Source organism: Ruditapes philippinarum, unplaced genomic scaffold, assembly GCF_026571515.1.
Source record: "Ruditapes philippinarum isolate M1 unplaced genomic scaffold, ASM2657151v2 ctg4163_1_1_1_1, whole genome shotgun sequence".
In the NCBI taxonomy this organism is placed as follows: Eukaryota; Metazoa; Mollusca; class Bivalvia; order Venerida; family Veneridae; genus Ruditapes; species Ruditapes philippinarum.
The window spans coordinates 112271-133473 of record NW_026857281.1 but is presented as its reverse complement, the minus strand read 5'-3'; the positions used below and the strand labels follow the sequence as shown (position 1 = coordinate 133473).

General features: G+C 32.1%; 1 protein-coding gene across 1 annotated transcript; it reads right to left on the bottom strand.

Annotated features, from left to right (window-relative positions):
- Positions 1-17184: 17184 nt before the first annotated feature.
- Positions 17185-19898, bottom strand: LOC132749274 (uncharacterized). Its single transcript, XM_060738998.1, has one exon. It carries the CDS (start codon positions 19541-19543, stop codon positions 18215-18217), a length of 1329 nt encoding a protein of 442 aa, XP_060594981.1. The 5' UTR covers positions 19544-19898; the 3' UTR covers positions 17185-18214.
- Positions 19899-21203: the final 1305 nt, after the last annotated feature.

Below are 21203 nucleotides of genomic sequence, written 5' to 3'. Positions count from 1 at the left end.
TGGCTATGTTTTCAAGAATATTGTTAGCTATATTAGTTCGGTTCATTTTCAGACTTATTCAGCGTGAAATCGTATTTCCCCAACATATCTTCTCATTCGATAGCCGTATTTAGACCAAAGGCGGAATTATTGATGAACATCTCGCCTCAATCGGGACACCTCGACAATTATTCACAATCACTCGGTTCTTTTCGCCAAACTTCGGTCTTACCAACGCACTTGAAAAAGTATTTAGTAAATAATTGGGAGTTCTTGACTGGTTTATTCCAATACGTGTAGAGGTCTACCTTTATTAAGTAAATTTATAGATATAAAAGAAAACAGAAACACAGAACGTACATTTATATACTTATTATGTTGGTTGCAAAATTACATTTGATCTGTACATGCCAGAGCAGAGGTACCACGGATTTACATTACAATTTGTTATATAAATCCGTGGAGGTACCAAGTGAATGACAGAATATAGAAAGGATATAGAAAGGATTTTATGATAATTCCAATCATAACGGAAGACCCGTACCGTCCGGATATCGAACCTGATTTACAGTCCGACAAGGCTGGGCGGTTCATATAAATAATAAGTGTATCAGTGTATTTGAATTTATTTATACTCGCCACCGGTTGCCCATATGTAGTAGTCCTCCAGAAGAGTATTTTCGGAGGGTAGTGCAAAGAAAAAAATTACAGAAAGATGCCACATATCAAAAAGTTTCTCCTGGTTCTTAAGCGTACCAAGTGTTTAAGCACTCATACACGGGACCTCGTTTTAAAGTCTCATCCAAGAGACTGATTAGTAATTTTAAATGGCCTTTCGGAATCGAACCATAATGTCGATGTTGAAAGTCTCACGCTCTAACCGTTTTAGCTATATAATTATATGCAGGCTGGCTACATAAATTATATGTTGTAGTCTATACTTAATGAGTGTCCAGACAGTAAATGCAGTTTTCGCTGTCGAGTACGCACCCCCCCCCCCCCCCCCGATGTCAACAGTCATGCCCTTAAAAAGTTAAATTTCAAAGCTGAAGTGGTAATAATTTATCTCCGTGCAATTCCCCAGGAGTATCAGACACAAATGAATTTTGAGCCAAAAGTACGTCATTGTACGGCGGTCAATACAGTATTCTGAGACAATATGAAAAGAGCCTGTTATTGTCAAGCAAAGGGTCTGCCTTTCAAGCCGTCGTTCTGCGTTAGGGGATCACGCATCCTAGCACACGTATATGCCTACTCTGTAGGGCCACTCATGTCGGCTTTACTCAGGAAACCGGCAGCTGGTCCGTGGGTTCAAGTTCTGATCTTTGTTTATTTTCACCATCCCAAGTTCGTCAAATCGTCTGCCGATGTCATGTGCACGCTCAGAGGGAAGGAGAGGTGACGAAGAAGATAAATTAATGTAAACTTTATATACCGGCATTGCTTTATTTCACTCCTTATAATATAACCAATGCGCTTTCAGCATTTGGACCACGTGATGTCAAACAACAATCATTACTGGGTGGTCCAATCCAACCAATTCAGCAATAAAGTCATTACCAAGAGCCCAAAGCACCATCAGCCTCGTTTTCAATACTGACAGCTCCTCGTCCAATACAATCAATAGAATTCAGTATTGTACTCAACATTTTAAAATAACTTCATAGTATTACCGGAAAATACACCACGCAAAATACCTACTCGAAGAAAGTAAAAATAGCGGTATCAGGAAATGACGTAATTGACGTAATCGCAGCGCGTTACGGTTGAAAATGTAGTTTAATTTTAAAAGTATACGTAACTAAAATCTTCTTCTTACAAATGTAGTATTCTTGTTACAATATAATATAGCTTAGATGTAAATGAGCTCATCGCCATTTAACTTTCTCCCACAAGATATTTTTATGTGCTGAACCCTGGCTAATCTATCGGTCTGTATCAATATAATTATATAGATGCTTGTTTTACCAGGAGTAATTCTCAAAATAGTTTCCGTGAGAAAATCAATCAGCATTACTAGATGAAAATATCGTTTCAGTGCCTTTCAATTTTTTTACTATTTGAAAGACCCTGATGTAAGTGACACCTATATCTACACATCATTTCGCTTTTTCTCTGACGCAAGCCAGAATGATATGTTTGACATTTCAGATGATGACGTAAAAGAATATCGTCTGCAACACCTACATGCGCAATCTAATTATAAATGTGCTTTAGGTCGCAGAATACACGCAACTGAACAATCGCAACTTTTCGACCCTTTCCGTCAGTCTTCGGATAATGATTGACGATTCAAGTCCGAAATTTGACGGAAACGACCGAAACGTGACGGAAAATTTAACAGGCAATGGACTAATTAAAGAGCCGAAAACGTGCGATTTTGAGGGCTTTGACGTTGCAAATTTTTTTGTGTGTATGATAAATTTGTTGAACGTAAAGTAAAATATGCTATTGCAATGCTGCCTGCAAAACCATGATTGACTCGTAGCCTGGTGACGGTAACTGGTTTTGTGCAGTTTTATCAAAATCTGCACTTTTCACTTTATTAGAACTTATTTTGAAAAATTCCCTAAAAACATTGAATGTTTTGTTTGTCCAGATTGAAAGTCTGAAAGATAGGCATGTTTTAGCGTGACAATACGCTATACAATACGATATTTAGTGTGGCAAGGGTTTAACAACATTCATTTGCATAAAAAACTTGAACACATTTGTTGAGGTATCTCCTTAGCAAGAAAAACATAGAATTTTTAAGATCAGTTTCACCTTTTTCGAAAAGATAGAACCAATTACTGGCGCTCATTTTTATCAAGACTTTATTTTCGTCAAGATTTTACGGTCTGCAAAATTCTGACAGACTAGCCAAGGTCCGCTCATCGTCGGATATCCACGGCCGAACCACTGATAACATGTTAATCAACCGTGGGTATCCGACAATGAGGACCGCGTTCCATCATGGTCAGCACTGTTCGTTATTATGGACAAGTACAGGAATGAATAAATGTAGTAGTAAAATTTTACGTCCAAATACTGTTCCGTTCTTCGCATTTACCACATTTGTGGTAATGATTCTCAAAAGAATAGTTCATATATTAACTGCCAATTATAGCCACGCCGCTCGCCACTCATAAGATTGAATTACGATATCACTTGAAAATCATCATGAATTGTGCGGCCACCGAACTGCGCAAAAATTAAGTTCAATTAAGGAGAAAACTCAGTAATATAAGTAAATCACCGGTAGCTCCCTGAATCATACCCAGTACTGAGGACATATGCTCTATGATAAACTGCGCACCTGACAGAGTCAGTTAAGTTCTCAGTGAAATTAAAGCTGAATGGAGCGTCTCTCTTTTAATATCTTTTGTTTTATAATTAATCATTGATATAAACCCTAGTACATTGTCCTATTATTAAAGCAAACTCTGTGCTTAAAAGAAGATAACGGCCCTATTAATACGATGTGCTCAGAAGCATCTAAATTGAGGAAATAGAGGGTAAAAGATGAGAAAAAGAGAAAGGCAACAGTATATGAATTATTCTCAACAAATTATGGCTGTAAAGCTCTGAAGGAGCAAAAGCAGAAAACTAGAAATACTTATTTAAGTAAATCTATCGTATTCCCTGAATGCTCATTACATAGTACCGTTATCGAGCACATAATGCTCTCTTGGTATTTAATGCTTATAAGACTTGTCGCTGACGCATCACGTTGACAAGACGTCAGTGTTCCAAGGTTTATCAGTGTTGTAATTAAGATGCTGAAATGTGAAGCGTTTTTCTTCTTCTTTTCTAATCATCTTCTTTTGTTTTTTTGTTTTTTTTTATAATTTATATCATTTGATATCAAAACCCCTCAGATTAACATTGTCCTATTATATTAAAGCAGCAAACATTCTGGTGTCTCTAAAATGAAAGAGTAACGGGCCCCTATTTAAAATACTGACTGTGAACCGGAAGATGTCTACAGATTGACGGTAAAATAGAGGGGTAAAAAAAGAGGAGAAAAAAAAGGAGAGAACATGGTCAAACATGTTATCTGACATTTATTTTCTCAACAAATATATGGCTGTTAACAGGTCCCTCTGCCAAACAACAAGCAAAATAAATATATATATATGATACACAAATGCTGCATTACATAATGAGCCACGTCTCGACAAAACCAACATAATGGGTTTGCGACTAGCATGGATCCAGACCAGCCTGCACATCCGTGCAGTCTGATCAGGATCCATGCTGTTCGCTATCAGTTTCTCTACTTGTAATTGTAATAGGGTTGGTAAGCGAAAAGCATGGATCCTGATCAGACTGTGCGGATGCGCAGGCTGGTCTGGATCCATGCTGGTCGCAAGCCCACTATGTTGGTTTTGTTGTGACGCGGCTCATATAAGTACACATCAAACAATTATACATATAATACATGCCTCCCACTGGGGGTTTTTATTGAACAATGAAAATAATTGTCAAGTTTTACTGAAAAAAAAAAATTAACAAAAAAATGAAAGAAAAAAATGTCAGCATTTTTAACAATAAACTTGTATCAGTGTTTGTAGATGATATTTAAACTATTATACTAGTTTTAAATGTAGTCTAAACAATATATAGCTGCCAATCTGCCTGCCAATTGTTTCCTTTGTCTGAGAAACAACAACAACAATTCCAATATTTTCAACTTTTACAAGCTTGCTATCATTATTATTGTGTGAAAATGCTCTTTGTCCAAATTCAACCAAATATATTCTTGCATACAATATGATGTCCTTACATGTTACAAATGTACAATTGCACCCCGTATCCACAGTATATAAACAAGTATACTTCCTGTTATCACAAGTAAGGTACAAGTTAAAATATATAGGCTCCCAAGTAAGTTACAGTGATTGGAAGTAACATGTGCTTTTACTCGCAAGACAGGGTACACATTGAATTATATAGGCTCAAAAGACAGGGTACAGTGATTTTGTTTATATACTGTGATCTCTCTGCTTGTTAAAGTTTAAGCAAAAAACATGCAATATGAAACCAAACTGAAATAGGATGCCAGATTACTTGTTTATCCACTTACATAACAAATTATTTTTAGATGATGTTGTAATGGCTACTAATAATAAATGCATGAACTATATAAATAGATATATAGAATGGTTATAGTAGTAAAAGTACAAAGCAATTATAATATAAAACTTTCAACAATCAGGTTCCTCCAAAAAAAAACAACACCCACCAAATATTTCATTTATTAACATTTTCCAGCTCCCCACTTACACACATGGGATAACAGCCGAGTCACTTCAAACAAAGACCAGCTGACCACACTGGAATTTGTACACCAGTATACTGAACTAACAAAGAAAATCAATTAAGTACTCCAATATAAATGCAAACAATATCACTATGGACAATGTCAAAAAGCCCTTTATTAGCTCAGAATGTTTGAACTTTTATCAGTTCAATTTCACATACAGTTAGTATATAAAGATGAAATAGCTCATCTCACCTAATGAGAAATAAAACGTGTTACACTTGCACTTGATTCAACTGATAGAACTTTATTCCATTAAAAGGTATGAAATCTAATTTTGATCTTGATTCATATAGGATGACCATTTTAACAGATAACACAAACCAATATGATCATCATTGTATGTATCAGAAAGGATTAAAACTGCATGCCTCTTAAAAGATAAGCCAAAATATTTCAAGAAAATCAAACTTGAGAAAAATGTACAAAGATGTTAAGAAAAGTAAAATGATACAAGATTCAAGTAATAATTTGCATGTTTATTACATGCGATTCAATTTACTGACTTTGCACCACCATATTTCTACTGCATGACTACAAGCTATTTTTGCATATTTTGACCTCTTTTTGCATTTCAACCTGTATTGTAAGTGCCATTTGCAACATGTAAATTACTGTCTTTGTTCACTAAAAAATATTTTACTCTTTAATACTGTATCAAAATTTTCATGCTGCTTCAAAACTGTCAGGATTTTCAATCTCTGAGGTATGAAGGTAAAGGGGGGTAATCCAACTTTCTCGAGAAAAGTCAATTAAGCTCTGAAAATGAATTTTGTGTTTTTCTCATTATGTAATTAATACAGACAGATGTTAAAATGTACAGCAGAATAGATTTCTATGTTCCCTGCTGCCTGAATACATTTTGTACATGCATGCACTCTAAATTATCACTTTGAAATCTTATCTCAGCTAACAATTTAAGTCAGAACATGATTCTAGGTAAAGCTCTGGTTGATTTCTTATGTTAATTCCTCACTGACATTTTATTTTTGTTACTGTTTCCAAAAAATACTCTTTTCACATTGAGTTGAACAATCTTAATTTCCACATTTGCTTTGTTGTCAGTAGGGGTATTTATATAAAATTAGTATGTTGCATGGAAGTCAAAATACTACTTTGTTTACAGTATGCTACCTTTATAACACATTACTGCATAATTAACAGAAAAAATCCTCAGCTGTTAAACATCTAACATTCTCTAAATTCATTATTAGAACATTATTAAACACATGTTTGACATTTATAACATGGATTTCTAAGACATAATGTGTCTTAAATGTATACATTACAAAGATGAAAGTGTATCCCTTCTCAAAGAATTGACTTCTAAATTTTCACCTTGATATCACCCAAAATTGATAATGAACAGTTCCAAAAATGAAAAGTGGGCATGTCCAATTTTTAGAAATTCAGCAGCCCGTGAAAAAGCTAAATGGTTTATTCTGATATAAAAAATCTTCCTCTCATTTGCATAGATGGTGTATAAAAATTATGAATGTAATACTGAGGAAATAAAAAATGTATTATCAACAATAAAGTTTGTCATGTTAAAATATCTTTACCTGTTTTATAAGGTCAATGACATTTTCATTACTAGGTTTTTATGTTTATGTTGTCACTATATTCTGAAGTACAATCAGTTACTTTAGTATTGTCTAATTAGTTTTTACTTAAGATTCTGTTGGAAGCTATAAGCTTATTGAAACACCCTAAAAATCCGTTCCTGGAACCTTGACTAGTCCTAAGTTATGAGTGTAAAGTTTCTTGCTCACTGAAAAAACATGTCCATCCACATGGCAATTAATTATAAGATTACTTGTTTGACATATAAACCACTGTGCTATGTGGCTACTCTAGTAGAATTGTCTCATTATTTATCAAAGTGCTGCAGCACTGAATGCGACGGACATGCAACCGGAGAGACATTAATTAAGGCTTCTTTTCGAAAAAAAAAACAAAAAACAAAAACAAAACACAAAATATATAACAGAGAAAATTTGTTCCATACAAGTTCGAGATTTGTAGAGCAATATATTTTGTGTCCCAAATTGATATAATTCAGATTTTCTACTTTCAAGCACTTAAATACAGAATGAAATTTATGCCTAAAAACTCTGGTCAAACTTGTAAATCAGTGTCCTTATCGATTTATTCTAAGAAATGATATGTAAATAGAAAAAAAACTATCAACGAAATATTTCTAGAATAAATCCAGGCAAATAAACTTCAAACATAATACATTATACATTTGAGAATGCTATTTAGAATTGCTTCGTGTTATATCATAGTGGGCATACAGACAATAAAATATAAGTCATTTGTATTTTTATTTCTTTTGGATATGTCTCATAAAAAAAAAAATTGGTTAAAATCATCAGCAATTAATAGTGTATTTCTTAGATTTTTTTTATTTACAAGGTAAAGATGTAGAGGCCAGAGCACATAGTTTTTATTTTAATTTAAATGTCACTTAAGCACTACAGTGTTTAGTTGTCCTTTTCAACTTCACACTAAATTCCATTTTCAACTTGTTTGCTTCTTACAATTGTATAGCATTTCTAAAAGTATTGCATTACAATCCGCTGGTTTATTAATTACATGTTTAATGTGTACTTCCTAATCGCCTGTCCAAAAATCAGAACAGGTAAAGCAGAATCTATTTTTAGAATAGCGAAGGTTAACTCATATCATGACCTAGTAAAATATGTAAACAAACCACAAGAATCGGATGTAGAACTGATATTATAACTTCCTTACCATGAAAGACTACATGGCGGTAAAGTGTCTTACATGCATTTTCAAAAATAGATATTTATACTAGCCATTGTACTGTATCTAATATATTAATAACTGCTGAATATTCAGCTAAACCCGCGGTATGAGTCACGAAAATAGTTCTTCTTTTATTAATGCGCGAGTTATCCTAGAGTCACGAAAAACTTTTGATTTGTTAATAATAATGTTTTGTATAATGTAGAAATATTGATTTCCTACTAATAATGTCTTGGAACTCAGAGGTTACACCTTTATTGAAGTATAATTTGCTGTCCTACTTTTTCGACAGCGGTAAATCGTTTCAGCAGTTATTTGCATATTGCGCAATAATACTACGGGACTACAACGTTTTTATCAATAATATACGTTCATATTTTAACTTGGATAACTTAATTTGAAATTGAAAAGGCTAAATATGGAAGACATTAAGATATCCAGACAAAGTATGGGAGTTTTGAAGGATCAAATTCATGTACTATTTCTTGGGCTGTTAATTGGTTTAGGACACATTGCGCGAGTGTAGCCAACGAAATCCCATGTGTAGATGACTTAGCTCTGAACGCGCCTGAGGGCGCGTCCGTCGCAAAAATCCAATGAACTAATAAGGATTTCTTGATATAATGAGTCACTTTCAATTGAAATATCTTTAGTCTGTTGATATATCTTAGGTTTATTTTGATATCTTAGGTTTATTTTGATATCTTAGGTCCAATGTGATAACTTAGGTTCATTGATATATCTTAGGTCAATTGAGATATCTTAAGTTTATTTTGATATCTTAGGTCCAATGTGATATCTGAGGTCCAATGTGGTATCTTAGGTCCATTGAGATATCTTAGGTCCATTGAGATATCTTAGGTTTATTTTGATATCTTAGGTTTATTTTGATATCTTAGGTCCATTGTGATATCTTAGGTCCATTGAGATATCTTAGGTCAATTGAGATATCTTAGGTTTATTTTGATATCTTAGGTTTATTTTGATATCTTAGATCCAATGTGATATCTTAGGTCCACTGAGATATATTTGGTCCAATTAGGTTCATTAAGATATTGTATGTTTATTGACATATCTTAATAGGTCTTGTATGATATCATAGGCTGATTGAGATATCTTAGGTTCATTAAGATATTTTATGTTTATTGACATATCTTAGGTCTTGTGTGATATCTTAGGTTGATTGAGATATCTAGGTTCATAGAGATATTGTTCCTTAATCAAGATATCTAATCTCAATCGAGATATCTAAGGTCCTTTGTCTCAGATATCCAGAGTCCACTCCATTGATATATTTTACTTTTAATAAATCAATTAAGTTGCTTTAGGTCTATAAGTTAGGTTTCTTGAAGTTCATCAAGATATTTTACGTCCTTAGAGTTACTTTGGGTCAAAACAGTAACTTTGGGCTTAAAACCTCCTGAGTAACAATACTACCTTTGGGCTCATAGAGTTTCTTTATATTGATCGAGTTTCTTTTGGTCCATTTAGTTCAAATAGTGGTGAAATAAGGCCTCTAATCATCTCATTATATCAGATATCAAACACTTCAACATGTCATCTAAGTAGATGTATTAGTTATATATAAGCATCTCTCTTAGGAATTTATCAATAGTGATAAATTCAAGCTATATAATTTGAAGCTGTAACTGTAAAAGTTTGTTTGTACCTACAGATTTAAGCTGGGAAAAACCAAAACTATTCTTAATTCTGGAGTATGTGCTGCTGATAAAACAGTAGGTCAAAGACTTAAGTCATAATCATATACATGTAAGTTTATATATCTAGAGCCCTTATTGGAAATCATAGTTTGATTCTTGACAACAAGCTAGCTTCATAACAAAATCTTGAACTTGTTTCTCGACATTTTATATTACATGGCAACTCATGCTTGTGAGATCCTATATAAATCTACAATTAAAGATCATTCAACAAAGAACAATTTGTGACCTTAGTGCAGTAATGTGCTAACTCCTTACATCTTTTAATAGGAGTTAACCCATTACTGCACTAAGGTCACAAATTGATTCTGGTGAGCTAAACAAGCAAAACATAATTATGGAATAACAAAATTTCTAAAATAAACAACAGCTTTCTATATCTACAATGTACTGTGAATTCACTTAATTTTGTGGGCATGAAATTTCGTGGTTTTGTCAGAAGGAATATTTTCATGGGTTCTTAAATTTGTGGACTGTTAACTATTTTCCCATAAGGTAAAAAGTAAATAATGTAATGAAAAATAATTTTACAGCAGACGACAAAAAATAATGTTTTATCTTAAATTTGTGGGTTGACATATTCAGGAAAACCGCGAAAATTAGTTGCCAACAAATAATAATGATTTTGCAGTATCATAGATTATAATATACAAATACAAACAAAGCAAAGATTACAATAAAAACGCAGTAACTCCTGCATTTCTTGCTGAATATACATGTATATAAGGTTTACATAAATAAATTGTAACAAGAACTTTCCGTAAGACAGCATGCTTGATTATTCTCAGTGCTTGACAGAAAGAAAAGCGGCAGAACTCATATAAAGGTAATTCAGAGTTATTGGACCTGTAACTATCATGTAAGACAATCACAGAGAATGAGAGTGTGAATTTTCAACCTATTTACTTCAGTAGTTTTTGAGATACACATGTACCAACTTGCTTGTAAAAACAATCTGAGTGTGAAGGCAACATTGACACCAACACCAATGCCAGGGTGAGAACATATTATAGCTCTCTCTCTATGCTTTGAATAGTCAAGCAAAAAAATCGCAAAAAAATATATTCTTGAAAATATAACATTCACATAATGTTGAATGAAAATCTACATTAAATTGTTTGACAAATATTCTACATATTATTATCTAATAATAATACACAATGTTTCCTAAATTTTTTCATCCCTACGATCATTTTCCCCTTCAATTCTCTTATTATCGAACAAAATTTTACATTGTAATATACTATGAATTAATGCAAATAATCAAGACCCGTCGCAGTGTGGGATAGTAATTATGATAGTATAAAAGCAAAGTAAAATAGGAAGCATATTAAAACTAATTGGCAGAAATGACTACCCAATTAATAGTTAACTTAGCTCCTAAAGTTTAAACAGACAGTAAGAATTCATAATTTCTTTTTTCCCCCTCGAAATCCATCATATTCAAGTATACGGTACATTTTTGTAAATAATGTCATGTGCTTGATGAAAAATTGTTTAGGTTTGAAAATGAATATTTTACCTAACTGCATGATCGAACCTGCACAAATAGAAGATAAACAAAGACTGGTCTAACAGACAATAATGCCCTGAACTAAAGAAAAAAACTTGAAAATTGTTACATCATTAATGACTCTATGATATCATAACTAGTTTATGATGTCATAACTTATTCTGTCAATGATTTTATGATATCATAACTTATTCTGTCACCAATTTCATGATATAACTTATTTGGTCACAAATTTTATGATATCATAACTTATATTGTCACTGATTTTATGATATCATTACATATTTTGTAACAGAATTTACATAATCATCACGAGCATTACAATAATTTTTATGACTCTAATAATAATAATATCATAATCTGCATAAGCACCAAAAGAATGAGCAATAAAGTCCTGATCAATTTCCATACAATAAATCACCAGGCCTTGTGTTCACTAGGATCAAATTTAAGAACTCAAATACTCTCCTTTGTTTATCCCCTAGATTAAAAATTTAATATTAACTTGATAAAATTGAACTTGAAAATAACATGTTTATGAAATCTTAGAATAAATTTCTTGTTATTTTACAAGAAATGGACTTTTTACAGTTGATGTAAATATTGATCTTGATCCTACATTGTAAAACTGATACTTATTTTGATCCAATTATTTTGGTATTTGTTTTCTAATTTGTCAATTTCGTACCAATTTAGCGCTGTTTCTTTGAAAATCAGATATTTTTTTTTAAAGTTACCTTTTAATTCTAGTCAAATAAATAAATTTTAGCTTTATAAATTATAATATATATTAAAGATAAGGATCATTAGATCCCATTCCTGGTCATTTCTTATTGAACAGTCTGTGATAAACAAGACATACATGTACATATCAATCTAAAACCTGCTTGCAGCACTCTACCTATACAACCAGTGCAGACCAAAATCAGCGGACACATCAATTCCCAGGCTTGCCAACACCGTCTGTTCATTGTCTGCACTAAGTCTTGCAGTATTCAGTCTGTATTTGATTTCTAAATTTTCCGTAAAAACTGGTTTTGTCCAGATATAAAGATGGAAACAATGTACATTGTACTAAGCATGGCAAGGGCTGACAGACTTTCCTAATTATTATTAAAAAATCACAATTTTCATGATTTTTTCTACAAAATTAAGATGAGCTAAATAATATCAAAATGTAAATTTACTAAATGCATAAATCAAATCCACTTTTATCAGTAAGAGCTATCCTTGTATAAAATATATTTTTACTCAAGTTAAAAGTAAAAATTTACTTTCTAATGTCAAACTTGATGTAGTATCAAAGAAATATAAAATCTACTAGCATAATTTAACATATTGACAATTAACATAATGCAGTGGTCATAGGTTTTTTACGGTTAAAATATAAAAATATAAAATGTATTTCGGTAGATATTTCACAATGATTCTGAACATAAATGATTTTTTTTATTCCTGATATTACATTTATAACCATTAAAGTGACAAAGTAAGAAAATTTGCGGGTCACACGACTTACCGGAATCGGCCGAATTACCGGAATCGACCGGAATCGGCGGTGAATTACCGGAATCGACCTGTAACTTTGTAATAATTAAACTTTTTAAGTTTTTTCTTGCAATTATATAAGAGATAAACAATATCAATGATTTATGAAAAGATTTTTATAAATAAAATAGCTTTTGATTAATTTATCAAGAGATCTAATATCGGCGAGCTACTGCCAAACTGCCCGTGACCGGAATCGGCCTGTTATTTCGTTGTTTATGCAACTTTTAATGTTCCTTTTGCATGTTTTTATAAAACCTAAATATTATCATTAATCTTCCTAGAGATTGTGAAAAAATCGCTTTTAAATAATGATAATAATAAACAAATATTTATGATCAGCGAAAACGGGCAAACTGCCGGAATCGGCAAAGGATTACCGAAATCGGCCTGTAATTTGCTTATCTATATACTTTAAACAAAATGTTTGCACCCTTGATTATAAATAAACAATAGCAATGATATGTAATCAGATTATTGTCAATAAAATCACTTTTTATTAATTAAACAAGATATTTAATATCGGCGAGTTACTGCCATACTGTCGGAATCGGCGAAGGATTACCGGAATCGACGTATAATTTAGTCTATTGTACTTTTTAACGTTTTTGTTGCATTGTTAATATTCATCTTATAAAATATAAATATTATGAAAGATATTTAAAAGTTTCTTTCTTTTATTTTGTAAATTTCAATTCGCCTTTGGTTAATAAAGCAAGAGATCGAAGCGGCGAGTTACATATACTGTCATACAGCCGAAATAGGCGAATGATTACCGGAATCGGCCTGTATTATTGTAATTTATGGACTTTGCAAGAAAAAAAATGCAAACAATATAACAGATATCTAAAAAGATTTCTGTAAATGAAGAATCCTTATTAAATAATAAACTAGAGATCTAAGGTCGGCGAATTACTGCCATATCGCATAATTGTATGCAGTGCCAGGGCTATCGGACAATTACCGGAATCGGTCTGTTTTTCCCCACCAATATTTCAACGTTTGAAAAATAACCTTGACTTATTTTATTAAATACAAACAATTTAAAAGATTTTATAATGTTTATTGAAAAGAAGCAAAAGGTTTATGAAAAATTGCTGTTATAAATAATAAAAAGATTAATATTGAAGATCGGCAAAAACGGGAAACCTGTCGGAATAGGCGATGGATTACCGGAATCGACCTGTAATTTGGTTATTTGTGAACTTTTTGAATATTTCTTTTGCATGTTTTATATAAGATATAAACATTTTCAACGATATTTATTTTTGTAAATAAATTCGCTTTTGATTAATAAAACAAGAGACCTAAGATCGGCGAATTACTGTCATTCTGCCGATATAGGGGAAGGATGGGCGGAATCAGCCTGTAATATAGTTATTTTTATGTTATTTTATTGAATGAAAATAATATCATTGATATACGAAGATTTTTTTGAGAAATAAAGATCACTTTTTTACTATAAACTAGATATCTAAGATAGACTAATTACTATCACAGTGCCTGAATTAACAGGTAAATACAGGAATTAGTCTGTTATTTTGTTATATTTCAGCGTTTTAAAAATATCTTGCCATATTTTATTAAATACAAACAATTCAAATGATATTTAATAATATTTATTGCAATTGCTATTACATAATTAACAAGGTGATCTATGATTTCTTCCATACTACCGAATCGACAAGCGATTACCGGAATCGGCTTCACTTCGTCTAGGATTACTGGAATCGGTTCTAATTTTGTTATGAATGTGAACTCAATATTATTATTATCATTTATTTTTGCATGTTTTTACAAACATTATCATTGATCTTTTATGGAATAATGCAATATCGTCTTTACATTATATTTTTTCAAAACATTGCTAACAGAGGATTGTTTAAAATGACGGATAACAATAGGTCAGTTTAGTCTTTCTTTATGTTTGCATAACTCAATTCTTGATTTCATAAAGTAGTCGATTTATAATTACATGCAATAATTTTTATTTGAATCTTTATTTAAACAATACAAACCTCATAAAATATTCACATGAAATCAATGTTTTTTGCTGAACAACAGGCATTCTCTAACAGACAGACCCTCCCACTATGAAATATATCAGCATACCGTATATTGGCACCCCACTGTTTTGTAGTATATCACACTTCCCAATACACAGCTCCCGATATACAGCTCGTTTACTTCCAATAAAGTGACAGTATCATCTGTGCGTATATAGCTAACATCCATATCTCACTGTTTTATACGTTACGGGTATATATGATTTGTTTACTATTTTGTTTTGTTCGGAACATGCTAGTTAACGTGACCTCTTAATTTTGCAAAGGGTCAAGATAATGTTATCTGTCAATCAAAATGTTATATATTGAAAGACAAAATAATACAGATTATTATTTTCATATCCGTGTATTAGATATATACTGTTCAGTAGGATGTGTATTCCTCCATTGTCTAAGTTTTGGTTTACATAAATGTGAAATATATGTAACATATTTAGTCGTGCACATACAATAAATAAGCATTTCTCTCGCAAACGCATAACAGAGTTGTTATTTCTTTGGTTTTGTAGAAAGATAGTTAGGACGACTAATTCCGGTATTTCCCTGTTAATTCAGGCACTGTGATAGTAATTAGTCTATCTTAGACATCCAGTTTATAATAAGAAGTGACCTTTATTTCTCAAAAAATCTTTTTATATCAATGATATTATTTTCATTCAATAAAATAACATAAAAATAACTATATTACAGGCTGATCCCGCCCATCAATCCCCTATATCGGCAGAATGACAGTAATTCGCCGATCTTAGGTCTCTTGTTTTATTAATCAAAAGCAAATTTACTTACAAAAATGAATATCGTTGAAAATGTTTATATCTTATAAAAACATGCAAAAGAAATATTTAAAAAGTTCACAAAAAACCAAATTACAGGTCGATTCCGGTAATCCATCGCCTATTCCGACAGGTTTCCCGTTTTTTTGCCGATCTTCAATATTAATCTTTTTATTATTATATGACAGCGATTTTTCATAAATCTTTTGCTTCTTATTTGATACCGATTTCAATAAACATTATAAAAATCGTTTATATTGTTTGTATTTAATAAAATAATTCAAGGTTATTTTTTAAACGTTGAAATATTGGTGGGGAAAAAAACAGACCGATTCCGGTAATTGTCCGATAGCCCTGGCACTGCATATAATTATGCGATATGGCAGTAATTCGCCGACCTTAGATCTCTAGCTTATTATTTAATAAGGATTCTTCATTTACAGAAATCTTTTTAGATATCTATTATATTGTTTGCATTTTTTCTTGCAAAGTCCATAAATTACAATAATACAGGCCGATTCCGGTAATCATTCGCCTATTTTCGGCTGTATGACAGTATATGTAACTCGCCGATCTTCGATCTCTTGCTTTATTAACCAAAGGCGAATTGAAATTTACAAAATAAAAGAAAGAAAGAAAATTTTAAATATCTTTCATAATATTTATATTCTATAAGATGAATATTAACAATGCAACAAAAATGTTAAAAAGTCTAAAAGACTAAATTATACGTCGATTCCGGTAACCCTTCGCCGATTCCGACAGTATGGCAGTAACTCGCCGATATTAAATATCTTGTTTAATTAATAAAAAGTGATTTTATTGACAATAATCTGATTACATATCATTGCTATTGTTTAATTATAATCAAGGGTGCACACATTTTGTTTAAAGTATATAGATAAGCAAATTACAGGCCGATACGGTAATCCTTTGCCGATTCCGGCTGTTTGCCCGTTTTCGCTGATCGTAAATATTTGTTTATTATTATCATTATTTAAAAGCGATTTTTTCACAATCTCTAGGAAGATTAATGATAATATTTAGGTTTTATAAAAACATGCAAAAGGAACATTAAAAGTTGCATAAACAACGAAATAACAGGCCGATTCCGGTCACGGGCAGTTTGGCAGTAGCTCGCCGATATTAGATCTCTTGATAAATTAATCAAAAGCGATTTTATTTATAAAAATCTTTTCATAAATCATTGATATTGTTTATATTTTATAAAATTGCAAGAAAAAAACTTAAAAAAGTTTAATTATTACAAAGTTACAGGTCGATTCCGGTAATTCACCGCCGATTCCGGTCGATTCCGGTAATTCGGCCGATTCCGGTAAGTCGTGTAACCGAAAATGTGCTGGAAAACCAAAAAGTGATTAGCCTAAAAAAGGCCCTTTACCATCAGTACAGCTACACCAGTTTTGACTAGAGCTGTCATTGATTCAGTATAAAGCAAATCAACGATATATCAAATTATCAGATGACAAATATCGATAATCCACTGATATCATAATATTAAAAGTATGTATTGATAATTACATACTTCAAGTATTAATTACTTTAACTTGTCTGTACTTCTTTTTCATACCTGATCAAAAGCTTCCAGTTAAACGTTCTTTTCATACACGTGTCTTGATTATAAAAGCCCATTGCATGATTTTTGCTGACTATTATTTTTTTCATTACTGCTATGAAATATGTTTTTGCATTATGTTTTGGGTGAATTATCATTTTTTCTAGACATTTAATCAAGTCAAAATTATCAATTCTTTAAAATGTGATCAACAGAAATATATCATCAATATCATTACGATCGATGACAGCTCTAGTTTTGACCAGGCTCATAATACCGATGGTAGCTCAATTATTTATATTATTGAAATCACTTGGACATTGAATGGATTTCTCTAAATTCAAATCTAGGCAAATGAAACAGGTACATGTAAAGAGCTTCTCATTATTCAAATACAAAATTATAAATCACAGTATAATGCTTTGTTTTTTTTATACAAATGGTGCGTCTGTCTATATAATATATAATTAATATTTGAAGTACATGAGTACATTGAGTCATTTATAACACCAGTTGTCTGTAGCAAAGGGGAGAGGATTATTGAAGGTGAAATGCTTTTATCTTTCACCAGTCTTTGCATTACCTACTGTTTTATTTAGCCACTATAAATTCCATTATATAGACAAGGAAATACATGTTGATGATGGTACCTAGCCTATATTGTGGTGGAAATTATCAAGATTTCAGCTACAGATCCCCCCACTCCCCCATAATACAGGGCAGATATTTTACAAGGGCTCTGCTGGTACAAAAGCTAAAGTAACCAGGCAAGAGTAAGTTGTAACAAATGACTGACCAGTACATATGAACCTAATTACACCTATGATCATGTAATATTTCTACAGTGATTTTTATATATACATTGGCCATCATAATGCTGACAATCAATGACACTTAAATAATTATTTCCAATAATTTCACGTAAAACAGTTACTTTAAGTATATTACCATTTGCCCATGTCTACACGTAGACATTCATAATTGTATTTATTTTACTTCGGCACAGCGGGCATTTTCGCCTCTCCCTTGACCTTGACCTCGCAATATGATTGCCACAATCTACACATAAACACATGTGTCTACACGGTAAAATTAATACAGACTTACTCCTGTCTTGACAAACTACACACATACGTCTCTCTTTTTCATCATCGACAATTTTTTTCAAGTCGTCTGGAGACATTTCTTTTGAAAATCTTGACGGCGTTGTCGACCGTCTGCCAAAAGTACCATCCGGTTGCGGTAGTTCAATGTTTATTTCACTCATTTCACTTTCGCTAGCCGCGTTACTCTCGTTGTCAGAATCAGAATCAACTTCCAACTCGTCATCAGTGTCGGAACTATCATCATTGTCATCATCAGAGTCATCGCTTATATCTGAATTAACGCTGTACTCATCGTTATTATCTGCGTCATTGTAGGTTGTCCTCGTGTAATTCAGTCCTTCCTCGTCATCAGAGAATTCACCTCGATCACCCTCGAATTCACCAAAGTCTGAATCATATTCGTCCGATATGCTCCCACTAAACCAACCGGTAACGGGGAATGTGAAACCTTCAGAACACATAAGGTGTACAATATTTTTTATGATTATGAACAAAAGAATAGTTATAATTAATCCAAGGTACGCCTCTTTACGCATATTAAGAATGTACTCCGTAATTAAATCATAACTTGCCTCAAAACAGCGCCTACAGAAGTAGCGCACATAAAAATCAGTGTACAAAATAAACTCATAAACATATTCGTAAATTAAACACAGAGAATCATATACAAATAAACAAAACACTTTAGTAAAGTCTCCAATTATTAAGAATCCTCCTAACAAAGAGTTACTCAATTCTTTTAACGAAACCACAAAATATTTCCACGTGCTCAATCCGTTGTCTGAAAGGTTCTGTCCAGAAAGCTTGATTGTATTGGCTGTCCATTTTCCGCCTGTCCAAAGGAAATGAAATACGCATTCTAGCCCATGTAACAGTAGATCTAATAAACTGTACACTAAAACCAAAATTTTCCATAGCAAATACAAGAAAGCAGTGATAAAGTTCACCAATTCCTGTAAAAAGTCAACGACACACACCAGTAACGTGTACACAATTACGCAAATAAAATGCAACACGGCCCATACCGCACTCGCAAAGTTCGCGCAAAATCGTAGCACGACAGACATGGCATTATGGTTCACCTCTAAAACAGTTGTTAACACTGCCTTAATGGATGTCAACATTTCAGTAAATCCACCATAAATACTCGTTATAGATTCTATAAAACTTTCGGTGTGGCTCATTCTGCCTCTGTAGCAACGTCATTCCACACTTTACTATCTCTATGTCAAGCTGATCCAAACATGATCCCACGTAACAATGCTAAACTTGACCATTCGTAATGTTTCATTTTCTTTTACTTTTAACATAAATGACAGTTAAAAGTCCACATATGCCTCCAAACTTAACCTTAAAATTTCATCTAATCACAAAATATTCATGTTACAAATCGACCTGCATTCAAGCTTGATTAAAGGTCGTCTCGTAAGTACTTTTGCCCAACAATCTTCCTTAAGTTTGGTAATTCAGAGGTCCTATTTTATATGAAGCACATTTACAGGATTATATTTACAAAGCATGTCAGGCTTACAGTGCATTACCCATAATTATCATTATGCAAAACTGTCACAGCACCTGTTTAGACTTCTCTTAACTAATCATCTTCTGTAAGTATTTCCATGCCGACCTGAAATATATATGAAAATACACATTACTTTTATTACTGGATATTCTACTGAGTTCTGCAAATTTTATTCTTAATAAAAGGCCCATCAAGCCTGAAAAATGGAAATATTTTCATTCTATTTTTGATGCCCTGTAACAATTTCTGAGCCATCTTTTGCTTCCTTTGTGATTAAGCAATGAAGTTAAAGTGATTTACCAGTAGTATTTTGTATGGAAGTCAAAATTTTCAAAAATTCAAATTTGATGTTGCTTTCTTTAGGTGATAAGCATCTAAAATTGTTATAACTCCTTAATTACAACATTATTAAAACACATGTTTTCTTTTCTACATAAAAAATACCAATGCATGCCATAATGTGCCTTTAATAGAGTTATGGTAAGTTCACTGATGAAACTTACAACTCAATGACAAACATATGATATTTCAGTGATATATATTTACAGAAACATTGAAATCCTTAGCCAATTAGATAGCATTTCATTGCATCAATATCCTTTGTATAATTCATATTGGATGGATTTCAATTACAGGTCAGAAAAAATATTAAAGTTCATACTTTCTGCTGCCAAAAAAAAACAATGACAAAAACTGAATATTATCTTTCTAAAACAAATAAAACCAATCCATTATAACCAAACAGAAATTAACAATATTTTTTTTGTAACAAATTTGTGTATAGAGACAATTAAAGCTATATAAATTTACAGAAGTATTTGTTTTAAGAAAAAGTATTATGAAATTCTAATTTTAGCTTTAATGACCTTGACCTCCAACTAATAAATGCAATGTAGATTATGATCGGCTGACAAAACCCTGTGGTCTGATTCATGTACAGAGATAATTAAAGCTAAAAATATAAATTTTTAACAGTATTTGTTTTAAAGAAAAGTAAGAAATTCTATTTTTAGCTTCAGTGACCTTGACCTCCAACTATATGAAAGAAAGGTATGTGTACCATTTATTAGAGATCAGTCAATAAATAAAGTGGAGTAAAAATAAATGGTAAGTGTGTCGAAAGAAATTTATTTTATATATAGTGTATTTAACCACTGGATTTCTGATGGTGACTGAATCTATGTATTGCAGACCCAGATCAGCTGGCAAAACCCTGCCTTCTGATTATGGTCTACAGTATTCGCCAGTTCAAATATTTTGAAATTTGCTTTGAAAATGATGAATGGTTAGGTCAAAATTGAAAGATGGATCTGTTTAGCAAG

What these genes read in the sequence shown, in the direction of transcription:
- LOC132749274 (XM_060738998.1), bottom strand. Translation starts at nt 19,543, where the DNA reads ATGAGCCACACCGAAAGTTTTATAGAATCTATAACGAGTATTTATGGT.